This window comes from Corythoichthys intestinalis, chromosome 22, assembly GCF_030265065.1.
Source record: "Corythoichthys intestinalis isolate RoL2023-P3 chromosome 22, ASM3026506v1, whole genome shotgun sequence".
In the NCBI taxonomy this organism is placed as follows: domain Eukaryota; kingdom Metazoa; phylum Chordata; class Actinopteri; order Syngnathiformes; family Syngnathidae; genus Corythoichthys; species Corythoichthys intestinalis.
Window position 1 is genome coordinate 24,588,826 of NC_080416.1, and position 25,762 is coordinate 24,614,587.

The 25,762-nt window shown below is 41.7% G+C and overlaps 1 protein-coding gene and 1 non-coding gene across 4 annotated transcripts; one reads left to right on the plus strand and one right to left on the minus strand.

The window, feature by feature from the left end:
* Positions 1-324: 324 nt before the first annotated feature.
* Positions 325-24,042, minus strand: ncaldb (neurocalcin delta b). Of its 3 annotated transcripts, XM_057828160.1 has the most exons (5): positions 23,817-24,042; positions 12,457-12,887; positions 12,255-12,360; positions 9,843-9,956; positions 9,591-9,768 (listed from the first exon to the last, which is right to left on the minus strand). In XM_057828160.1, the coding sequence occupies exons 2-5, from the start codon at positions 12,832-12,834 to the stop codon at positions 9,746-9,748; spliced, it is 621 nt and encodes a 206-aa protein (XP_057684143.1). In that variant the 5' UTR covers positions 12,835-12,887; positions 23,817-24,042; the 3' UTR covers positions 9,591-9,745. The 3 variants fall into 3 exon arrangements, with proteins under 3 accessions (XP_057684144.1, XP_057684145.1, XP_057684143.1); XM_057828161.1 differs by lacking the exons at positions 9,591-9,768; positions 9,843-9,956 and adding an exon at positions 325-2,311 and having other exon boundaries at positions 23,817-24,032; XM_057828162.1 differs by lacking the exon at positions 9,843-9,956 and having other exon boundaries at positions 9,579-9,768; positions 23,817-24,040.
* Positions 21,480-21,567, plus strand: trnay-gua (transfer RNA tyrosine (anticodon GUA)). The gene is given in 2 exon segments: positions 21,480-21,516; positions 21,532-21,567. It is a non-coding gene; the product is annotated as a tRNA-Tyr (tRNA).
* Positions 24,043-25,762: the final 1,720 nt, after the last annotated feature.

Here is a 25,762-nt window from a genome sequence, read left to right on the forward strand (position 1 = left end):
TTAAAGTGTAAGGATCACTCAGTAAACCCCCTAAAGGGCTAAAGCAACATTGCATATTCTCTCATTCAAGATAAAAAAAAAATCTTACAATATTTACAAAACAGGCAAGCCTGAAGCTTCCTGTAGCAGCTTGCCTTCAAGCTGCTGCAGGGTCCTTCCGGGGTCCTACCGTCAGTCAGTGGCGGCCATGGTTGCCCACACAGATGCCCGATCAAAATGCGTTTTTTATTGGCTTTTTTTTTTTGTGTGTGTTTGTTAATCGGCCGGTCAGCCTCTATCATAAACATTCTTTTTCTTCTCAAGAACCAACAAAAACAACCCATCGGCCCTTTTGTCTTTATTTGAATAACAAAACGGACATCCTACACAGAAGTTAACAATACAAAATCTACAAAAAAAACATGATAGCAATGTCCTCGTTTGTTCAACGGGTAACAACTGTACAGTATAAATGATACAATACTGCGTAAATATATATATTTATTTGAATGAATCATCTATATTTGGCACTTTGACCACAAGATGCTATCGGAAGCGGGACCCAAAATGTACCTGACGGCCTTTTCCACCGTCATTGTCACAGTTGTTCTGTTTCTAAATGATTGTTTCCTTCCCACACACACATACAAAAAACATGTCTTCACACCAGAAAGGATTTAAAAAAAAAAATACTTCAAATTAATAAATTCAACACGACAATGGAAATTGAAATTTGGTGCAGCTTTAAAGCGTGACGTACAAAAATAATCGTTGCGGGAAAAACGTCACATTTGGTTGTGTGACTTCATACTGATGCGCGTGTGGTCCTGGTCTAGCATAAATATACAATACATTTTTTTTCGTCCGTTCAAGTACAAGAAAAACATCACATTGCAATAATTTACACTTTTTTTTTTCCAAATGTGGATATAAGAATGGAATACTATACATGTTGTTTAAAACAGCTATTTTGGTTTTGGGTATGTAGGTGTTGGGTTTTAATCCCTTGATGCCGGAATTTACATTTAACTCATTCACTGGCATTAATGAGGATAGCCAATGAATTAATAAGTATATACAGTAATTTTTTAAAATTGCTATTTAATTTGGAAAAATACATCTAAAAATTGGAAAACCTAAATTAAAAAAAAAATAAAAATCTAAGTTTTTTTATTGAAATTTTAAATTTAAAAAATAAAATTAAAAAAATAATAATAAATTTAAATGAAATCAAAATGCTTTTTTAAAAATGATTAAGATAAATAAAAATGAGGAAATGTGTACTTTTATTTTTTAAATTGATTATTATGTTAACAAAAATAGTAATTTTGATAATTAATATAACAGTTTTTTTTTCTTTTTATATAACTTTGGGGAGATTTTTTTTTTTTTTTTTTCATTTTTAAGCTTTATTTTTTGTTTTTATTTTCTATATGTAGAATTTTTAAATTATTACTATTTTTATGTACTTATGCATTTGTCCAATGCTTCATGTAAATTTGTCAAACATAAATTCAGGCATCAAGGGGTTATTGTTTTTTTTGTTTGTGTTTTTAAACAGCTAAGCCCAAAATGATTCATCTTCTGGCCACATTTTGAGTTTTTTTTTTTTTTTTATTTCCTGAGTGAAAATAAATTCGTATTAAATTAATTAACGGTTGAACCCTTTCAGTTTTTTATTTTGATGCGTTTCAACTTTTTAATTCGATCATATGAATTTGAAGATTGTTTAATAATAATAACAACAAATGAAATTGAATTGAAATGAGTTTATCATTTAATAGACGTCAAATCCATTTGAAGCGGAAGGATGGATTGGACGTCTATCGCTGTCAACGGCAGCTAATATATAATTGTCTTTGCAATAAATGTCCAGCCAACGTGCGACTCATTTGGGGCTTGACTGTGTAACTTTCCTCCCAAAAATGCGCGTTCAAATCCTTGTGAAACTGGATAAAAAAAAGATACTCCACTTCCACAACTTGTCGTCCACTGTCTCTATAGCCACCTCAAAAAGCCCAGCAGCAAACATGGATTCAGTGCAGTTCCGTACCTCCTAAATTCACTTTTTTTTTTGTTCTTTGTTGTTGCTTTTTTTTTTTTTTAACAAATGCTGTGCGTACAGCAAAACAGTCCTTCACAGGTGTCCTTCAAAGAGTGGTGGTGTTTTTTTTTTTTTTTTTCAATAAAGAACTAACAGGAAAAAAAAAATGAATAGATAGGAAGCCATCTTGCGTTTACTGGCCGGCACTGCTGGGGTCACACTGCAGCAGCCGCACAATGGACGGGTCGTTCCTGGCGCCCTCTACAAACTCCTCCAGGGACAATTTACCTGAACACAAACAAAAAAATGATATATAATAAATAAATAGTCAACTAGTGCAGGCATTCCATTTTTTTCCGAGCTACTAAATTTGTCCGCTTGCAAATAAACATAACAGCTGGTGATGTAAATTAGCAACAACGACAACAACAAAAAAAGATATTTTGAAGGTGAGAAAGTTGTAGGAGTAGAACATGGTGGAGTAGTCGTTTTTAATGGATTGCTATAAAAAATAGTGTGAAATTTTTTAAAAGTTTCAGTAGAATGAAGGCATGCTTTTGGAAGAAAACGGACACAATCCGAGAAAAATGGGGGGAAAAAATAGAATATATCGGGAAAATCCAGTGTTATGACAAAAAAAGGGGAAAAATGACATTTTATATAAAATCCATCTAAATCTTAGCAGGATCAAGTTAAAATTTTGAGTGCAAAATACACAATTTAGTAAAAAAAAATTTTTTTAAGTAACTTTTTCGTTGAAAAATATTTTTTTAAAGTAAAATCAGCACGTAAGCAGAAACTGAGGAGAACAAAGTCTAAATTTTGCATTAAAAATAGGCTGCATTTAACTCTTTCATGCACGAATTAGGATTTTTTGTTTTTTAACCCTCACAGTAAGGCTGTTCGATTAATTGATTTTGAACCGAAACCGACTTTTCTGGTTAAAACGATAGTGAAAACATTCAAATCGATACGTTCAATTTTCAAAACCGCACCATTTTGGTTTACCTACGCCGCCATAGTTTCCTCTGCGTTTCTGCTTCCTCCCACGAGTGCGTCGTTTTATACAACAAGAACAACAACAACCATGTCCACCGGCGATTCTGCTACTTTTGTCCAGCCAACTTTGGACACAAAATGCATAAAGTACATCTTTTGATGTACTTAATGTGTTTTTGTATATGTGAAGTGCTATGGAAAAAATATTTGAACCTTTTGGAATTACTCACATTTCTGCATAAAATCAGCATCAAATGTACAGTGGTACCTCTACATACGAATTTAATTCGTTCCAGGACCTTGTTTGTAAGTCGAAATGGTCGTATGTCGAGCAGGATTTTCCCATAGGAATACATTATAATTCCATTAATTCGTTCCAAAGCCTAAAAACATACACTAAATTCCTAATAAATACTGCTGGCACTGTTACAAATGGCAATTAAACATAGAAAAACAAAGAAGTTATAAATAAATAATTCAGAATAATACATTAATAAGAAGAATAATTAATAATTATTCCTGTAAATAATGTAACGAATCGGATTCTAATATGGCGGACACTTTTTACTGTCCCTGAACGCACCGCGAAGCTGACGTCTCAGTGAGATAGGTCGGTGCGGTAGAGATAATACTTTCGTTTTCTTGAGAGCAGTCAACTGCTTAAGACAATGGGCGTTTTGTGTTGGATAAGTTCTTAAATAAATGATAAAAACGTGACGAAGCTGGCGATTTCCTTGGCAATGTTACCACAATAATAATTGTCACCTTAACTTATAAATAGTGGCGAACGGTGGTCGGAAGAGGACCATGGAGCTGTATTGTTGAGCCAGTTCAGGGACGCGCACACCAAGCTCATATTTTTCTATAACTTGCATCTTCATTTCAAAGGTAAGCATCACTTTTTTCCTTGTTTCTCCAACTGTATCAACTTTTTTTTAAAACTGTGTTGATTTCTCACACAAGAAAATCCACCGTGCGTTCGTTTGCAGTGCTGTCATGTCGTCGTATTTCGAGCAACTCGTCGGATGTAGAAACAAATGGCGGCTCAAATTTTACGTCGGATGTCGAAAAGATCGTGTGTCGAAGTGATCGTATGTAGAGGTACCACTATAATCTGATCTTTGTCAAAATCACACAGATGAAAAAACGGTGTCTGCTTTAACTAAAACCACCCATTTATAGGTTTTCATATTTTAATGAGGATGGTATGCAAACAATGACAGAAGGGGGGAAAATAAATGAGTGAACCATCATATTTAATATTTTGTGCCCCCCGCCCCTTTGGCAGCAATAACTTCAACCAAATGCTTCATGTAGCTGCAAATCATTCTGACACATCAATCAGGACTAATCTTGGCCCATTCTTCTCTACAAAACTGCTGTAGTTCAGTCAGATTCCTAGGATGTCTGGCATGACTCACTGTCTTTATCATCTCACTGGGGTTCAAGTCTGGATTTTGACTTGGCCACTCCAGAATGTTTATTTTGTTGTTCTGAAACCATTCTGAAGTTGACTTGCTTCTGTGTTTTGGATCATTGTCTTGTTGCAGCATCTATCCTCTTTTTAGCTTCAACTGTCTGACAGATGTCCTCACGTTTCCCTGCAAAACATCCTGATAAACTTTTGAATTCATTCTTCCATTAATGATTGCAAGTTGTCCAGTTCTTGAGGTAGCAAAACAGCCCCAAAACATGATGCGCCCTCCACCGTGCTTCACGGTGGGGATGAGGTCTTGATGTTGGTGAGCTGTTCCATTTTCCCTGCACACATGACTTTGTGTGTTACTCCCAAACAATTCAACTTTGGTTTTATCAGTCAACAAATATTTGCCAAAACTTCTGTGTGTTAGGGAGCGCTGGGAATCGGACCCCAAAGCAGACAAGGGAGAATTCCGTTATTATTTAACAAGGTTTATTTTCAGCGGCACGTCGAGAGTCGTTGTAGCACACGTGCACGTCGTGTGGTCGCTGGCAGGCGTAGACGTGATATCAGGCAACGGTACAGGTCAGGGAGCAGGCACGAGGAATCCTGGGACGGAGCAAAGGTCAGATTAGACGGGAGAATATATGTTGGTAAATACCTGAGTGCTGGACGTGACTGACGGGAATGCCGAAAGAGTTGGTCTGGCGACGAGTGGCAACGACGATCAGGCTTTTGTAGGCAGCTGATGTTAATGGCTGGCACCTGTCGCCGCTTCCCCCCGTCTGGTTTCCAGCCTGCAATCAAGGAACCCTAACAGTACCCCCCCCCTTACGGGCGCCACCAGGCGTCCGAGACAGGCGACCGGGATTGGCACGATGGAAATCGCGTATCAGGGACTTGCACAACACCTGCCTGGCAGGGATCCAGCTCCGTTCTTCAGGCCCATAGCCCTCCCAGTCAACCAAATACTGCAACCCACGGCCACGGCGGCGAACGTCCAAGAGCTGCCTCACTTTGAAAGCTGGGTGCCCGTCAATTGACAATGGAGGAGGGGGAGTCGGAACTGGTGGGGACAAGGGGCATGACGAGACTGGCTTGATCTGGGAAACATGGAAGGTGGGGTGGACACGGAGAGACTTTGGGAGTTTGAGGCGGACGGAGCAGGGATTCACCACCTTCTCTATTTCATAGGGGCCAACGAACCGTGGAGCCAGTTTCCTGGAGTCAACCCGTAGTGGCAGGTGCTTTGAGGAGAGCCATACCCTCTGACCCACAGAGTAGACAGGTGCTGGTGCACGGCGGCGGTTGGACTGAGCCTGGGAACTTTGAGAAGAGCGGATAAGTGCAGCCCGTGTTCTTTTCCAGATGTTGGTGCACCGGCTGATGTGCCTTTGCACTGTGGGTACCGCAATGTCCTGCTCTTGGGAAGGAAACAAAGGGGGCTGATAGCCCAGTGAGCACAGGAAGGGGGACAGGCCTGAGGAGGCATTCGGCAAGGTGTTATGGGCATATTCGACCCAGGGAAGATGGTCACTCCAGGAGCTGGGACATGACTGTGCGACACAGCGAAGGGCCGCTTCCAGCTGCTGGTTTGTGCGTTCACACTGGCCGTTGGTTTGAGGATGGTAACCTGAGGAGAGACTCACCCCAACATCCAGAGCTGCGCAGAAGGCCTTCCATACCTGGGAGGTGAATTGTGGACCCCTGTCTGACACAATCTCAGCCGGAATGCCGTGCAGGCGGAAAACATGCTGAACCAGTAACTCTCCGGTCTCCTTTGCTGATGGGAGTTTTTGAAGCGGGATGAAATGGGCCCCCTTGGAAAATCTGTCAACCACAGTGAGTATTATGGTGTTACCTTTGGAAGGGGGGAGACCGGAGACAAAGTCCAGGGCGATATGAGACCACGGGCGGCTAGGGATGGGAAGAGGGCAAAGCAAACCAGAGCTGGGTTTGGTGGAGGTCTTGCTGCGGGCGCAGACGTGGCAAGCCGTGACAAAAGCCCGAGTGTCCTCCGACATGGTGGCCCACCAGAACCGCTGACGCAATATAGCCAGGGTCCTGCGGATACCCGGGTGACAGAACAGGCGGGACGAATGGGCCCACTCTAGCACCTGTTGCCGGACTGAGGCGGGAACAAACATGGTAGTCTGAGGTCCCTCTCGGGGGTCAGGGTGCTCATCAAGGGCCTCCTTGACCTTTGACTCTATCTCCCACTCCACTGAGGCGAGAAAACAGGTGGAAGGGAGTATAGGAGCCGGTTCTTCTTTAGTTTTGCTGGGCAGGAACTGGCGGGACAGGGCATCAGGCTTGATATTGCGTGACCCTGGGATGTAGGAAAATGAGAAATTAAAGCGTTCAAAAAACATGGCCCACCTGGCTTGGCGTGGATTGAGTCTCTTGGCGGATTTGAGGTACTCTAAGTTCTTGTGGTCTGTCAGAACTATGAATGGCTGGCGAGCTCCCTCCAGCAGGTGTCGCCACTCCTCCAGGGCAAGCTTAACAGCCAGCAATTCACGGTCACCAATGCCATAGTTTTGCTCAGCGGGGGAGAGCCTGCGGGAGAAAAACGCACAGGGGTGCACCTTGCCATCGCTGGTCTGGCGTTGGGACAAGACTGCTCCCACGCCCACTTCAGAGGCGTCCACCTCCACGATGAACTGCAGGGTGAGGTCAGGATGCGCCAGCACGGGGGCTGAAGTGAAGCGTTGCTTAAGGTCCTCAAAGGCGGTGTTGGCAGTGTCGGACCAGCGAAAGGGCAACGTAGTTGACGTCAGGGCCGAGAGTGGGGCGGCGACCTGACTGTAATTTCTAATGAACCTCCGGTAAAAATTAGCAAACCCTAGGAAACGTTGTAGTTGTTTCCGATCGGTGGGGCGAGACCACTCCACCACCGCGGTTACCTTGCTGGGGTCCATTCGGAGTTCTCCACCAGCAATGACGTAGCCAAGAAATGAGACCTCCGGAACGTGGAACTCACACTTTTCCGCTTTAACGAACAGTCGGTTCTCCAGGAGCCTCTGGAGGACCTGGCGCACATGCTGCTGATGCTCTGTGGGGTTGGAGGAGAAAATCAAAATATCATCAAGATAAACAAACACAAACCTATTGATCATGTCCCCCAGCACGTCATTGACCAAGTTCTGGAACACTGCGGGGGCATTGGCAAGTCCAAAAGGCATGACGAGATACTCGTAATGACCATGGGGCGTATTGAATGCAGTTTTCCACTCGTCTCCCTCCCTGATGCGGACCAGGTGATAAGCGCTGCGCAGGTCTAGCTTTGTGAACACGTGCGCACCATGAAGGGGGGTGAATGCAGAGTCCATCAGGGGAAGCGGGTACGTGTTCTTGATTGTAATTTTGTTGAGGCCCCGGAAATCAATGATGGGCCTCAACGTGCCATCCTTCTTTCCCACAAAGAAGAGACCGGCGCCGACGGGGGAGGAGGACGGACGGATTATACCAGTGGCCAAGGACTCCGTGATGTAAGACTGCAGCGCCTCCCTCTCAGGCTCAGAGATCTTATAAATACGCCCCTTCGGCAGGACGGCGCCAGGAAGCAGGTCTATGGCACAGTCATAAGGACGGTGGGGGGGCAGGGCCCCTGCGCGGTCCTTGCTGAAGACCAGCCCCAGGTCATGGTAGCACACTGGAACTGACGAGAGGTCGGCCTGGACTGGATCCTGAACAGGATAGGTCGGAGCTAGGGCAGACCGTAAACAATTATTGTGGCAGTGGGCACTCCATGAGGTGAGCTTGGGGTGGGTCCAATCCTCCACCGGATTGTGAGTCTTTAGCCAGGGTAGGCCTAAGACCAACGGCGTGCGAGGGCAGTCAATGACAAATAGGCTAATCATTTCTTGGTGATTACCCGAAAGGAGAAGTTTAACTGGGTCGGTCTGCTCCCTCACACTAAACAGCACCTGTCCATTGAGTGCGACGGTTCTTAACGGAGCGGGCAACGGGCGTGTTACGACGCCCAGCTGTTTCACCAACCTGCGATCGATAAAACTTTCATCAGCTCCACAATCAATAAAAGCCTTCAAACTGCAGGACTGGTCTTTCCAAGAAAGAGTGGCTGGGAGCTGGAGCCGGGCTGCAGGATTGTTAGACGCCTGACTCAGCAGTATTTCCTCATCTACTGGAGAACCTGCCCCTCCTCCCAGACGTACCGGACAATGGCGGAGGAAATGTCCCGCCTGGCCACAGTAGATGCATAGCTGGGCAGTGAGCCGCCGAGTGCGTTCTTCCTCAGTAAGTCTGGCTCGCCCTAGCTGTATTGGCTCCGGATTCTCAGCAGAGGGCAGTGAGGAGGCGCCAGCAGGTCGAGGAACCCTAGTAGGAGGGGCCAAACCTGAGGCAGCAGAGCTGCGAAACGCGGAAGACGGCAGCTCGCAGCGTTGTCGTCGCCTCTCGCGAAGTCGATTATCGATCAGAATCGAACGATTAATGAGCTGATCGAGATCTCCTGGATCGTCCCTGGAAGCCAGCTCGTCTTTGAGGGATTCGCTGAGAGCGTTAGTGAAGACCTCTTGAAGCGCGGCGTCATTGAAATGGCTCTCCGCCGCAAGCGTGCGGAATTCCACGGAGAACTCTGCGACGCTGCGTTCCCCCTGACGGATGGACATTATGCGTTTGGCGGCTTCCTTACCACGGACTGGGTGATTGAAAACTTTGCGCATCTCCGCTGTGAAATTGGCATACGAGGCGCACGCCGCTGAGCCCTTCTCGTACAAGGCTGCCGCCCAGCTCAGGGCTCTCCCACGAAGGCACCCGATCAGGTAAGCGATCTTGGCCCGCTCGCTACTGTATGTATGCGGCTGTTGATCGAACACGAGACCGCACTGCACTAAAAATGCACGACAAGAGCCCAAGTCGCCATCGTAGGGAGCAGGGGGGGGCACGTGTGGCTCACGTGGCGTCGGCGGGGGGGAGACGAAGCCTCGGCGGGGTGACGATGTCGGTCGCTCGGGGAGTGGCGTAAACTGCGTCTGGATAGACTGAATAGCCAGAGAGATCTCTCCTACCTTTTGGAAAAGGTACTCGAGGGCTTGCACGTGGCGGTCCAGGGCGGGGGACGACGGGGAAGCGGAACTCTGATCCATGTCCGCGGGGTCCACGAGGCCAGACCAAACTGTTAGGGAGCGCTGGGAATCGGACCCCAAAGCAGACAAGGGAGAATTCCGTTATTATTTAACAAGGTTTATTTTCAGCGGCACGTCGAGAGTCGTTGTAGCACACGTGCACGTCGTGTGGTCGCTGGCAGGCGTAGACGTGATATCAGGCAACGGTACAGGTCAGGGAGCAGGCACGAGGAATCCTGGGACGGAGCAAAGGTCAGATTAGACGGGAGAATATATGTTGGTAAATACCTGAGTGCTGGACGTGACTGACGGGAATGCCGAAAGAGTTGGTCTGGCGACGAGTGGCAACGACGATCAGGCTTTTGTAGGCAGCTGATGTTAATGGCTGGCACCTGTCGCCGCTTCCCCCCGTCTGGTTTCCAGCCTGCAATCAAGGAACCCTAACACTGTGGAGTGTCCAAGTGCCTTTTTGCGTACATTAAACGAGCAACAAAGTTTTTTTTTAGACAGAAATGGCTTCTTCTGTGGAGTCCTCCTATGAACACCATTCTTGGCCATAGTTTTACATATAGTTGATGTGTGCACAGAGATATTGGACTGTGCCAGTGATTCCTGTAAGTCTTTAGCAGACTCTCTAGTAGGGGTGGGCGATATGGCCTTAAACATGTATCACGATAAATGGAGCAGATTTATCTCGATACTCTGCTCGCACGCCGTGGGGGAACGCTCGAGAAACCGGGGTGTTCGCTGGAGGTCCTGAAGCCGGGGAACCGGGCTCTGCCCGCCCCGCCAACGGCGAGGCGGCGGCGGCCTGCCGGACCGGCCAGAGCGGCGGGCTCCGTCGGAAGACGGCTACTTGCAGACTATCGGTCTCCAGTCATGCCGGTGTTTAGCCTTAGATGCAAGTTTACCACCCACCTTGGGCTGCTTTCCCAAACAACCTGACTCTGTATTGTCACAAGCCTGGTAGTTTAGCTTGTGTTTACAATAGCTTTAGCATTCCCGTTAGCAGCAGCCTCGTATTCGTTCCAAAAATCTTTGTGATGCAGTTTTAAATGAATGCTGGGTTAGTGGTTTTGACTGAAGACGCTTTCTTTCGGCCTCGTGGAACTTCTGCGGTACATGTTTCGCAGATGGCGAGAGCGTCGTTTTTTTTTAGTAACGGCCATAATATTCAACTATTTCTTGTAGTGTAACTCCGCCTCCTCAACCCCTCCTCCCTCAGGGGCTTCAGAGAGGGGAGGGGTTGAGGAGGTGGCGTGCTGAATTCTTCGGTTGCGCACATTTGGAGGCTAAATCAAGTATATAATTATCGGATTGCATTATCGGTTGAATTTTTTTATTATCTGGATTATCTGTGTGATGTCATAATTGCCATTATCGGCCGATAATTATCGGCGACCGATATTATCGTGTATCTTTAATATATATATATATATATATATATATATATATATATATATATATATATATATCCTGTATATACATAATATAATAAAAATATATATGGAAACACAGTACTGGCCTGCTTACTGTAATCCACGGCTGCACTAATGTTAGTTACTTTATATTATAACGTATTATTGTATTATTGTGTATATACATACAGTGACTGCATCAAGATATAGTCATTTTAAAAATTTAAGTGACGGGTAAAAATAGATAATGACCGGATTTTTATGACCCTGTCAGCAGTGTTGTTAATAACGGCGTTACAATATAACGGCGTTACTAACGGCGTTATTTTTTTCAGTAGTGGGTAATCTAATTAATTACTTTTCTCATCTTGGCAACGCCGTTACCGTTACTGAGGACGGAAAGGCATGCGTTACTATGCGTTACTATATTGGTCGAAAAGTCTGAGGGAGACGGACTCACCGAGACGACAGAGCAGAGCAGGAGCGGGGAGGAGGCAAGAAAGTTGTGACGCCGAGCAAACGCGATGCTAGGTAGCTCCAATAATACATGTTGTAGCCGATAGCCGGACAAACTACGCCCGCATGTTATGGTAGATATGGTAGACATGGTAGATATCACATGTACTGTATATAGATATAACTAGATGCAAAATGACAGCCGCCATCTTAAAGCAGTAGGATTTTTAGGACGGCTTTGTTGTAGAGAACCTTCCTCGCGAACTTAAGTAACTTTTTATCTAAAATACTTCTAAATCGGCAAAATCTTGACTTGAATCTATCTTTAAATGATGAAACAGTTTTAAAACTTTCATATGTCGAAAGTAGAGAGAAGGGAACTAATGCAATAATGGGAGCAATTTTAACAACTTTTAACAGTTGATTCAGGGTAAAGGGTAAATTAGGGTAAAGAATTGGGCTCGGGCCAATTGTACCAAAAACCTCCACAAAAAACTTCACATAGTGTGGCCAATGTTTTTTTTTTTTTTTTTTTTTTTTTTTTTTTTTTTTTGAGGGGAAAAAAAAAAAAGTAATTATCACCAATTACTTTGCCAAGTAACTGATTACTCTTACATTCAGGTAATTGAGTTAGTAACGCAATTACTTTTTGGGAGAAGTAATTTGTAACTATAATTAATTACTTTTTTTCAGTAAGATTAACAACACTGCCTGTCAGTCAAAATGACAGACAACGAAAAAGTCTAGCGCAACCTCTGAGCCCTACCTTACAGGACACTCATTTAACTCATTGGCATCCACTGACGCCACTAGACGTTGAATTTATTTTGAGTAAGAAAGCCTCTCACCGTCCCGATTGGTATCCATCTGCCTGAAGATTTTATCCGTACGCTTCTCGGGCGTCGACTCGTCCTCTGGCATCTTCATCACTGAGGAAACCATCTTGTAAATGGCCTACAGAGACACAATGGCATTCATTTTATGACTGGCAGAACTTTGCATCACACAAACGCGGTTCACCGACTCGAACGTCATAAACGGACGACTCACCGTGACGATTTCCAGCATCTCGGCCTTGCTGATATAACCGTTCCCGTCCAGGTCGTACATGCTGAAGGCCCACTTGAGTTTCTGGTCCAGGCGACCGCGGGACGTGACGCTCAGCGCGATGATGAACTCCCGGAAGTCGATGGTGCCGTCGCCGTTGGCGTCGAACGTGCGGAATACGTGCTCAGCGAACTTGGAGGCGTCGCCGTACGGGAAGAAGTTGGCGTAGATCTTCTTGAACTCCTCCATGGACAGGGCGCCGCTGGGGCAGTCCCGCAGGAAGCCCTTGTACCACTCGGTGATCTCGTGCTCGGTGAAGTCGGTGTTGTCCATCAGGTCCTGCATGACGTCGGGACGGAGCTTGCTGTTCTGTTTCCCCATGGCTGATGGCCAAAGTGATGACGTGTAGTGAGGGCGGCGGCGGGTTCAGACGGCTGAAAGAACCGGCGGGAACCGTGTTAGGAAGCATCCAAACCAACTTTGAGTCAAGGTTGTGCAACAAAGAGAAAAATGGCGATGTACTGTAAATCTGCTATTTAAAATCCTCTCCTGCTTGAAGGTAATGCTTGTGGCAGCATATTTTGTGGTAAGACTGTTATCAAAGATTCATACGGTAGAAGCAACGACGCGACGGATTCGACCACCGAAGCCAGCCACTTACGCGTTTCCGAACACTGAGCTGACGTTGCATTTGTCACGGCCCAGCTCGTCATTTAACTAAGATCTATTCGGCGATCCCCATCAAAGATTGAGCATAATCTCGGTGATCAGCTGTTTAGCGGTTTATTACACTCTAAGTGAGGTCTAACTGTAAAGCTAAATGAGCATAACTAAGAAAATTACAAATATTGTGCACTAAAATACAAAATACATGTTGTTTTTTAAATATCTGCTAGCTTAATGCTAATACTCAATGAAAAATGCAATTCACATGCTTATGAAAATTAGCATTGTTTTGCAATGGTTATTCACACAAAAGAGCCTAGGGATATGCATAAACAAGATATACCACAAACATATGCTCAACATATCCTGTCAAAAATAAGTTATATCAACAAAGTATTGCTGCAACGATTAATCGATTCACTCATGAAACTTAATTAAAAAAAAAAAAAAAGCTTCGAATCAAAATGTTGCTACTTCGAGTATTCGTTAAATTAGAGTGGCATTGTAATTGTTTGTTTTGAAAGTGTTTGCATTTAGTTTCATGGATTTGGGTGGATACACTGTAGTACACTGTTGCCTCTAGTGGCAACAGTGGACATGACATAACTCATTTAACATGGCTGAATCCAGCTGCTCCCTGTAAAGACCAACATAAGGTAAGTTTTTGTTTGAGCTAATATGTTATTTTATGCATTCGTAATTTAGTTTATAGGTATGTTCAGCCATTTTTTGTGGGAATATTTGTTTGAACAATTTGTTAAGCGAATTGTAAAAAAAAAAAAAAAAAAACGTTAGCCTTTTATAGCATTTAAGATAGCGGACTTTTGCTATACTAGTTAGCCAATTGTTCTCGAGTTGTACTTAGATCCTCGCTTATTGATTTTTTTTTTACACGGTTTGAGGCTAAGCTAAAGTATTTACATTTATTTTTTAAATGAAAGCGCAATTCTGCACAGTTTGAAGAAACATTTGGTAATTTTATTTTATTGTTTTCGCATTTAATGCTCTTTTGAAAGTGCAATCTTAGCAAGCCTTTGTTTTACATCTCCTAAAATTTATTCTGCAATTAAATGCATTAAATGTTCCTAATCCGATTACTCGATTATTCGAACTAACTAGTTGAAAGATAAATCGACTACGAAAATAATCGATAGCTGCAGCCCTAATTGTTTGCAAAGAGTTTTCAGTCATTCACGATTGCTAATTTCATGTTAATACTTACTTCATAAGTAAAGAAACTAGACAGTAGTTAAACATTTTATTATGTTTTAATTGCATGTTCTTTGAATCTACTAGTTATATATATTTTTTTTAAATCATGAAAGAATCAAGAAGGACAATATGAAAACATAATTCGGGGTCCTTTTTTTGGAGCCACACGGTCCAGCCGGACATTGGCTATATGCAAATAAACTGTTGCCATAAAAATAGTGCTGCAACGATTAACCAATTAACTCAAATAATTTGATTAGAAAAAAGCTTTGAATCAAATTTTACTGTTTGAGGATTTCTTTAATTAGAGTGGCGTTGTCATGGTTTGTTTTGAAAGTGTTTGCATTTAGTTTTATTCATTTGGGTGGATACACTGCCTTCTAGTGGCACAACTGATTTAACATGACTGGATCCAGCTGCTCCCTGTTAAGACCAACATGAGGTTGTAAGTTTTTGTTTGCGCTAAAAGAATTGTTGATGTGATGTGATATGTGTTCGAACAATTTGTTTAGAGCAATGGTTCTTTACCTGGGTTCGGTGAGTAAGTCTAAGGGGTTCGGCGGAGGTGAAGACACACAGGGCCCTGTTTTCGCTCACTGACCAAAAGCAAAGTGTCGTTTTAGACTAAATTTTGGACTGGTTTGCACCGATTTTACAGGCTTCACTCCATTTATTTCAACTGCTAACCTCTATCTAATGGGAAGAGAAACCGGTTTGCTCAGTGGAAGGTAGACACGCACTTGGTACGAGCAAGTATAACAAAAAAAAAAACATTTGTGTCTCATTTTACACTATAAAAATAGTATTCAATGCAAGGATGCAACACTAAAATAAAAATGTAGACATGAAAACAAAAAAATTCATTTTCCAATGTGAAAAACAGCAAAAGGCAGAATTATTTGTAGTATATTTGAAGTAAATTGAATGGAAATTCTCTAAGATATTAGCTTGCTATAGCTTAGCTATATCAATTTTGAAATTTAAAAAAAAAAAAAAAAAAGCTTAATTATTTGATTCCGAAGGGTTCAGTGGATGCGCATGTGAAACTTGTGGGGTTTAGTACATTTAGCAAGGTTAAGAACCACTGGTTTAGAGCATTGTTTAAAAAAAAAAAAAAAAATTGCATTTTATAGCATTTAAGCTAGAGCACTTTTGCTATACAAGTTAGCCAATTGTTCTTATGTTGTACTTTGAGCTCATTTATTAATTATTTCTATCGTTTGAGGGTAACCTCAAGTTTTTTTATTTTTAAATGCATTTTTTGCTCTCCATCTTTACATGGTGCTCAAACTCAGTATTCTGTGGGTGTTGAAAGACCATTCGGAACTCAAGGGTTTGTGTCAGTAGTTTTCTGTCAACATACCCTAAATCACAACAAGAGGGCAAAACAAGTTTACTTGAGTTAAGTGCATCATCCTGCATTCTAAAACAAGAAGCGACACAATGTGAGGAGTTGAGAGTGTCAATGAACATCCCTCAAAGCAGAAGCCAGAAGTAACAAGGCTATTTCTACCCCCGCTAAGACTATTACTTTAACTTGCAGGACAAACTGGACCCTGTTACATAAGCCCGGCTTTGCCCAGACGGCCACGAGGGATACTCACGCAGTCCAGCTAGGATTCGCGTACGTTGACAACCTCTTGAGGTTGAAGTCGCGACACCACGTCAGTTGTCTTAACGCGAGACCTTGACATTGACTTCTTGCCATGAAGTCACAGAGCAAAAACTCAATTGTTTGAGGACCCTGATCAGCCAAATTGAGAAAATTGATAGCTGACATTGACCTAACAAGTTAATTTTAACTCCATGTCTGTAGTTCGCAAGGTTTCCCTGCATGGCCAACCATATTCTATGTCGCCTGTCATCAGTTGCAGGCAACTGGAACTTATCCCTACTGGCTTTGGACAAAAGCACCATGGGTTCGTTTCCACCCTTACCCAAACAGCCATTTCACACAAACCCGACTTGTTTTTGTTGTCTGAGAACACTGTAGTACACGTATACAATACATACATATTGCTACACAAATCCAATCTGGATTAGGCATGTGCCAGTATGATATTCTGAAGTTAAAATAACAAAAAATTATAAACAAAATTCAAATAAATGCAGTCCTTATAGGTGAGCCTAAACCCACAGCCACAGCTCAACATTATTACCATCAGAACAAAAATAATAGAATTATTTTCCATAAAAAGCACATGTGTATGACTCGTATCATGTTTACAAATATACACACACTCTTTCTCAACACAGACAGTTGCCAGAGAAAAAAAAACACCATACTTTACCACTGCTAGACACACTAAACACACTGGAGTTAACTCTCGTAGCTGGTGGGAAACGTTCATGACAGTGTTTACTAATGGTGTGCGAAATTTCCGATTCTTAGATTCTTCGCGATGGCCATGGAAGATTCGAGAAGGATTCACAAACATCCAAATTCCGATCATATGCCAAGTAAAGCGGAACTAAAACACAGTCAGCGCGGTCTTCGGGACGCAATGAGGAACAGACCGAGAGTAAACATCATACTTAACTCATGCCGCTAGATGAAAAAAAAAAAAAAAAAAATGACAGCCGCTACAAACTACGCCCACATAATGCTACGGTAGATATCAAATGTATATAGAACTAGATGCGAAATGACAGACTCAGCGGCATTAGAACATGTATACAAAACTAGATGCGAAATGACAGACTCGCCAGCGTTAGTAAACAGCGGCCATCTTAAAGCAGTAGACTTCCCTGAAGGCTGTTGTAGCGAACCTTCCAAGCGAACCTAATTAACTTCTTCATCTAAAATAACTCCTAAATCGGCTAAATCTTGACTTGAATCTAACTTTAAATGATGAAACACTTTTAAAACTTTCACATGTTGTAAGTAGACAGAAGGGAAATTATGGACTAACGAGAGCAATTTGATCAACTTTAACGGCTGATTCATAACATTAAATTAATTGAATGTAGTGCTGCACTGATTAATCGATTGACTCGAGTATTCAATTAGAAGAAAGAGATTCGAATTAAATTTTGCTGCTTCGGGTATTCGTTTAATTAAAGCGGCATTGTACTGGTTTGTTTTAAAAGTGTTTGAATTTAGTTTTACTGGTTTGTGTGGATACACTGCCCTCTAGTCTGCCTCGTTTGACATGGCTGGATCCAGCTGTTACCTGTTAAGACCAACATAAGCTAAGTTTATGTTTGAGCTAATGTTTTTTTTTTTTAATGCATTCGTAATTTAGTTTATAGGTATACTTAGCCCCTTTTTGTGGGAATATGAGTCTGAGTCATTTGTTAAGAGCATTGAAAAAAAAAACGTTAGCATTTTATAGCATTTAAGCTAGCGGACTTTTGCTCTGTAAGTTAGCTAATTGTTCTTTTGCTACACATAGATCTTCATTCAATTATTTTTTTTCATACGGTTTGATGCTGAGCTCAGGTATTTTAACTTTTTATGTTCCTTATCCGATTACTCGATTATTCGAACTAACTAGTTCATCGATTGATCGACTACTAAAATAATCGATAGTTGCAGCCCTAATTGACTGTAGTTTAAAGCTGCTGATACAGAATCGGGACTTGAGTATTTCATTTACTGTTTTGAACCGTTAACTTGATACTGATATAGTCGTTTACTTAAGCCTGAGAGGATTTTTGTACAATTTTTGAAACCAATGTATGAAACATTAAAAGCAACTAATAGCTGGGCGGGAATAAATAATCGATTTGCAATCGAATTGTAGGTCTGAATCGTAATCGAATCGTTAGGTGCCCAAAGATTCCCACCTCTAGTTTTTAGTAACCTTTAATTTTGTATAAATGCGAAATCATATTGGAGGTATCGCCTCCTCGACAGCTACCCTCCGCAAACATGTTTTATATGTTGGTTGGCCCTCCTCCCCTAATCTACGGCCGTCTGTAACTTTTTTGTAGCCGAAGTATTCCCATACCTGCAATTTCATTTTCTTCGATTGGGAAAAAAGTTCAAGAGATAGCTAATACCCTAGGGACGGTATGATGGAACATTTTTGCTGTTTTGAAACCTTGACATTTTCATACCACGGTATACCTTGAAACCTGTACTCTGCACATGTCTAATCTGGATCTTCTGACTCTGAGGCAGATGTCCAACCCAAAATCTTGTTTTCTAAAAGTGTTTCAGACTTAGAGTTAAGTACCAATGAGCCATTTGTTGCATCTTTCCCTGAACATCTTGTCCGTCGCTTACATAATGACCAGGAGTCGCCATTTATATCCCTTCAGGTAAATCTTGACCAAAGAGCACCAGAGTTAATCCTCCTGGAAATTGAGAGGCAGGTGGCGAGCACATGACAAGCAGAAAGCCGGCTAACTGTATGCGATACAATCGCCTCCAGGGGTTGAGGTTTTCTTCTTGTGACGGTCATAACTGATTCCGCTCTTCCTGCCATCCGGTTGCATCATTCAACTGTCGAGATCTGGCCTCTAAAACCACACAGAGTTACTTATGAACCGTAAATTGACACATGATCGGTGATTGTCGGTGGCTGAAGGGATGCTAACTTTCCGCTAATGTGATCCTGGTGTATAGATGTCAACGTGCATTTCAAAGCCGGAATAGCTCAGTCATTCTCATGTTTCACAAGCGTATAATAGTGACGTATTATCAATAGAGTTGAATACCCAAGGGCAACCTGACACTAGAGGCGTTTAATAACATCGTCTGTGCGACATTTGAATTAAATAACATACCTACATTTTGGAATAAGTTGTTATCATCAATAGATTCGGATCAGGATGTAATGGTAGTAACCTGATTGGACGCTTCGGATCAGGATGTAATGGTAGTAACCTGATTGGACGCTTCATAAAGTGCTCTCAGGCAATCGTCGCGGTATCGTACGCTTGTTTGTCCATGGGTTCTCATCATTGAGCTTATTTGTAGATATTTTGCTTTATTTATTTCATTTTTCTCAGTAGTTAGGTTTTTCCTTTCCGAAAATATGCCTAGTTATAAACTTCAGCCACTCTCACATTGAGTTTCGCCTGTCTGTTTAACCAAAACATGAGCTTGTAAACAGTCTTGGGTCAATAGTTGTAAGAGGCCTTGAATTACTTCCCTGGTGGTGGTTGTCAGTCTGCAGGAACATGCAATTTCTCGTGGTTGCTACGAGTTGCTCCACCAACATAATTAGAGGCATGGCACTCTATGACTTGGTCTCAACATAAAGCTAGCGTGGGCAGTGTGTATCTGCTGGTAAAATTGACAATTATAAAGTACCGTAATTTCCCGAATATAAGGTGCACCCGTGTATAACGCGCACCCCAAATTTACTTGTAATGTACCGTAATGATCGGCAACGGATCGCTGCATACGTTTCTTCAACACAACATGGCCGTGTCAATGAAAAGAATCGTTTATGTATGTATGTATATATATATATATATATATATATATATATATATATATATATATATATATATATATATATATATATATATATATATATATATATGTTAGGGCTGTCAAAATTATCGCATTAACGGGCGGTAATTTTTTAAAATTAATCTCGTTAAAATATTTGACGCAATTAACACACATGCCCCGCTCAAACAGATTAAAATGACAGCAGTGTAATGTCTGCTTGTTACTTGTTTTTTGTTGTTTGGCGCCCTCTGCTGGCGCTTGGGTCCAAAAGATTTCATGGGTTTGGGGAGTGAGCATGGTGTAATTATTGACATCAACAATGGTGGGCGAGCTAGTTTATTTTTTGATTGAAAATTTTACAAATGTTAATAAAATGAAAACATTAAGAGGGGTTTTAATATAAAATTTCTATAACTTGTACTAACATTTATCTTTTAAGAACTACAAGTTTTTCTATCCATGGATCGCTTTAAGAGAATGTTAATAATGTCAAAGCCATCTTGTTAATTTATTGTTATAATAAACAAATCCAGTACTTATGTACCGTATGTTGAATGTATATATCCGTCTTGTGCCTTATCTTTTCATTCCAACAATAATTTACAGAAAAATATGGCATATTTTATAGATGGTTTGAATTGCGATTAATTACGATTAATTAATTTTTAAGCTGTAATTAACTCGATTAAAAATTTTAATCGTTTGACAGCCCTAATATTACTGTCTCCATCCATGTACCCGTGTATAATGGGCACCATGATTTTCCAAGTTGATTGGGGGGGGGGGGGGGGGGGGCGTTATATTCGGGAAATTTCGGTAGTTTATACTCGGGCCAGAAAACAAAAACATCTAAATGCACGTCCTAGTCTCTGCTTAGTCAGTAGTGATAACCACAAACGGAATATAAACAGGAGGGCCATGATTTTTTTTTTCACAGTGATAAGGATAACCTCCCAATAGAGCGATTAAGTAACAAGGCCTGAGAACCGATCCTAACGTCAACAGTAGAGTAGATGACGTAGCTTGCTTGCAGCTTCCTCTAAACGGGTGCAAACTGAACAGATCCAATTCAGAGATAGCGCCACTCCCGCAACATTGATTGCAAAAATACCGCTTCCTGTGACATTTCCTGTTGCTTGCATCTTCACACCTTTGTCTCACGTTGACTGACACTCACTTGTCGCTCACGCTGCCTTTCAACAAGCAGACGTTCCCTCCGTCTAGCCATCATCACAAATACACACATTGTCAGTGGGGACCCTGGCGCCATTACAAGGCCCAGAAACTGGTGGACATGCTCGCAGATGTCGATTGAACAAATAGTGGCAGCAAACTGCCGGCGAGTCACACAAAGAGGGTACTGTTTGTTTTAAACGTGAGCGGGCCCGCGTCTAAGTCTACATAGAGGCCTAACCAGATTCCAGGGAACAGCAGACAAGACCAGAGTCCCGATATAAAAACCGTGACCGCCGGGTGCCCGCATGTACGCAAATAGAGCAGACGTTCAGATTTAGCACAACTCACCATCTTTCAGTGTTTGGACGGATGCTTCAAAGGGGGTTATTATTTCTCAGCTCCACCCGTGCTAGATATCATATTTAACTTTGCTCAAGTTTTTAAGGTTACTATTGTAGTTTCTGGGTTTCTATTTTAGTTTTTACAACTGTGTAGTCAATTTCCTATGGGTGTTTCGGGTAATCCTATTTTCACTGTTCTCCTACATCAATAGATAACTGTCCCTTCGATAGCTCAGTTGGTAGAGCGGAGGACTGTAGAGGCTAACAGCTGAAATCCTTAGGTCGCTGGTTCAAATCCGGCTCGAAGGAGATTTCTTTTATGCTAAATTGTGCATTTTTGGACAAATATAAATGATTGTGTGGATAACTTACTAGATACTGTTGTAGTCACTGCTAACATAGCTTTAAAATAATAATTTTCTTCAATACAAATGCTTTTTATTTGGTTCAAATCCGGCTCGAAGGAGATTTCTTTTATGCTAAATTGTGCATTTTTGGACAAATATAAATGATTGTGTGAATAACTTACTAGATACTGTTGTAGTCACTGCTAACATAGCTTTAAAATAATAATTTTCTTCAATACAAATGCTTTTTATTTGGTTCAAATCCGGCTCGAAGGAGATTTCTTTTATGCTAAATTGTGCATTTTTGGACAAATATAAATGATTGTGTGAATAACTTACTAGATACTGTTGTAGTCACTGCTAACATAGCTTTAAAATAATAATTTTCTTCAATACAAATGCTTTTTATTTGGTTCAAATCCGGCTCGAAGGAGATTTCTTTTATGCTAAATTGTGCATTTTTGGACAAATATAAATGATTGTGTGAATAACTTACTAGATACTGTTGTAGTCACTGCTAACATAGCTTTAAAATAATAATTTTCTTCAATACAAATGCTTTTTATTTCTACTTAAAAATCACACGAGTCATAAAACAATTATAAAGTGATGTTAACGTTGAAGCATTTGCAGTGAAAAGTGTTCTACTGAAAACTGTGTCTTTACAAATGAACACAAGTGAGTTGATTATTATTATTGCAGCAGTTGTGGTGGCAGTATAACGAATATACCATGGAGTGTTTCAACTTGACATGTGCCGATTACTGGTTTTAAGGTATACCGTGGTATGAAAACGTCAAGGTTTCAAAACCGCAAAAATTTTCTATCATACCGCCCCTAAGGTATTAGGTATATTTTATGTCCCAAAAATGCATTGAAAATCCCTCGCTTGCAGCTGTAAGGCTGAACCCTTCCGCACCGTACGTTGCTCAGAGTCAGTGAGTCAGCTGGGCAACACAATAGCTGGAGGAGGTGAAACTTTTTCCCCCATCGAAGAAAATATCGCTGGTATGGGAATACTTTGGCAATAGAAAAGTTACAGACGGCCGGGGCTTAGATGAGGAGCGCCAACCGACATGTAAAACATATTTGGGGAGGGTGGCTGCCGAGGAGGCAGTATCTCCCATATGATTTCGCTTTTATACAAAATTAAAGGTTAGTAAAAACTCATGAATGTTTCCCAAGAGCCACGAGAGTGACCTCCAGCGTGTCTAGCAGTGGTATAACGTGTTTTTTTTCTCTCTGTCAACTGTCTGTGTTGAGAAAGAGCATGTGTGTATAATGTAAATATGATACGAGTCATACACATGTGCTTTTTATGGAAAATAATTCCAATTGTTTTTGTTCTGATGGTAATAATGTTGAGCTGTGGGTTTAGGCTCACCTAAAGGACTGCATTTATTTTAATTTAATTTAGAATATTTCAGTTATTTTTGTTGTTTTTTTTTTAAATGTATTTTAACTCAACATTATACTTATGTTCCAGTTTGCTAATATGTTTTGAAAAATAAAAATCCTGTTCAATGGGGGGGGGAAATTGTTGTTTTTTAAAACCCAGATATCTCAAAGTAACACATTTTAGAGCTGTAACTGCAATACCGCGATACCTTGAAACCGTGATATTTTGTTTTAAGGTTATCATAACGTCAGAATATCATACCGGCACATGCCTCGTTTCAACTTCCGTTAACAACAATTACTTCTAATCTTAATCCATTATATAATCCATTATTTTACAATAGTTCCTCTGAGATTTGTTTTGTTTTTACACTCTCGGAAGTCCTAAATTGACAGCTAGGTCTGAACACCAACCCCACAGTGAAAAAATTCAGTGCATCCATTTTGTGTACCCTTTGGGGATTTGTCCCAATCAACCAAAAGACTAAAAACGTGAATTTACTTGTCATTTTCATTTTAATATTCAAATATGTTTGCACAAAACTAGCACAAGTTATCGAAAACGGAAAAGCATGGCTCCCATTAACAGCTGCAAAAAATACTATCGAGTCGCAGCCTCATCCGATTAGGAAGAAGTAGCTAAAGCTTTATCCGCTGCGAGAATCTTCTCGAGCAAAGAAACGCTCTTTATTGCGTTAAATAGCTGTTCGATTCGACCTGTTTGCGTACCTGTGTAATAACAAAACTACCAGGAAGCTACCAAAGTGCCTCGTAGACGGGGGGGAAGAGGGGCGATAGGACGGTCCAACTTACCTCGTTTTCAAGTCGCTGGGTGGAAGCTTGCCTCCAAAATAAGTCTCTTTAATGGCCCATAACAGGGGGAGGAAAAGTTTCCGGGGCGACGGGGCGCGAGAAGCCACACGGGAAGCTGCTGTTTCCCGGCTGGGTCTCGGTCCGAACTCCGGCTATCGTTAGTCGCTTGTGACCGAACGTACACACCGCAAGCGGGGCAAGCCTCGAGCTGTGACGTCAGTGGCATTACACCACGTGGTTAGGAAGCGACCAATGAGGGGCCGTGTTGGCCCGGCAACGCAAAACTTGGCAGTTCATTAATGGACACTCATCGATCAAAATATTAGGTACACTTGCAATAGTTCACCCTTTATAGGGCACTCATTTAACTCATTGGCTGCCATTGACGGCGCTAGACGTCCAATCTATTTTGACTGCAGTCAAAAGCACCTTTGTGCAGTCAAAATGAATTGAACGTCTAGTGCCGTTAATGGCACTAAAAGCACACCCATTCCTCACGGCTTAAATGAATTACACTATTGTTGTCACTGGCCGGCAATTAGTTAAATAATATGAAATTAAAAAAAAAAAAAAAAATCATTTTATTAGTTTTATCATTTTATAAGATCTGGCATCCACATAATGCAGTGGTTCTTAACCTTGCTAAAGGGACCGAACCCTACAAGTTTCAAATGTGGATTAACCGAACCCTTCGGATTTAGATAAATTTGTGTTTAAAATTCTTCTCATTTTGACAACATGTTTTATAAACAGGTCAAAATTTGAGACCACGCTGCCCATCGGTCTGTTGCAGGGGTGCCCAAGTCCGGTCCTCGAGAGCCCCTATCCAGCTTGTTTTCCATGTGTCCCTCCTCCAACACACCTGAATCAAATAATAAGGATCGTTGTCAGGCTCCTGCAAAGCTTGCTGGCGAGATGATATTTTGATTCAGGTGTGTTACAGGAGGGAGACATGGAAAACAAGCTGGATAGGGGCTCTCAAGGACCGGACTTGGGCACCCCTGGTCTGTTGTATTCCCTCATACTTAGTGCGAGTCAACCTTCCACTGAGCAAACCAGTTCCTCCTCCCATCAGATCGAGGACTAGCTGTTGAAATAAATGGATTAAGCCTCTAAAGTGGGCGCAAACCAGTCCAAAACCTGGTCTAAAAAGCCACTTTGCCTACATTTAATCAGCATACGAAAATAGGGCTTTGCGTTTCTTTACCGTCGTCGAACCCCTTAGACCTACTCACCAAACCCCTGGGATTTGATGGAACCCAGGTTAAGAACCACTGACATAATGTTGAAAACAAAGTCTTGGGACATGCTTGTATATCAAATGTTAATATTGTGGCCTAACTGACCCATTTTTATGTGTTACATTTTTTTAAATCATCAAAAATAGACACTTGCTCGATGGTTAACAGTAATATAATCTATTAATAAGCGGTAGAATAATTTTTTACATTTGCGAAATTCAGTATTACTTATATTTTTATTTCTGTGTCATATGATCATATTTATAATTTCAGCATTTTGTAATTTTTATCGAGATTTTAAAAGTCATATATTTTGTTTATTAATTTTTGCTTTTGCCGATGATAATTTCTTTTTTTTAATTGTATAATTTTATTTAGTGTGATTTGAGCCCCTATAAATAAATTTGACATGACTTGTAATATACTCTTTAAAATAGTCTTCCCCTTTTTTCTTGATTTGCAATATTTGTTATGTATAGTTGTGCATCGCGTGACTTTAGTATTCTTTTTCTATTTTTTTAACTTTGCATGATATGGTCGAGGGAAACGCTAATGGCAGTCACCGGCCTCTTGGTAAGGTGCAGGTGTCCTCATCCAGGCAGGCACATTTGGAGCCACGCTTTGCCTTGGTTTTAAGATGATTAGCAGGACACAAAGCCATCGGGGCTTATCAGCCGCTGTTCTCGGGCGTGTTTTCTTAATGGC

What these genes read in the sequence shown, in the direction of transcription:
- ncaldb (XM_057828160.1), bottom strand. Translation starts at nt 12,834, where the DNA reads ATGGGGAAACAGAACAGCAAGCTCCGTCCCGACGTCATGCAGGACCTG. An exon ending in AGATGCTGGAAATCGTCACG is followed by an intron (nt 12,361 to 12,456) that starts GTGAGTCGTCCG and finishes GTGTCTCTGTAG; the next exon opens with GCCATTTACAAGATGGTTTC. An exon ending in CCAACTCTTTCGGCATTCCC is followed by an intron (nt 9,769 to 9,842) that starts GTCAGTCACGTC and finishes GCTCCGTCCCAG; the next exon opens with GATTCCTCGTGCCTGCTCCC.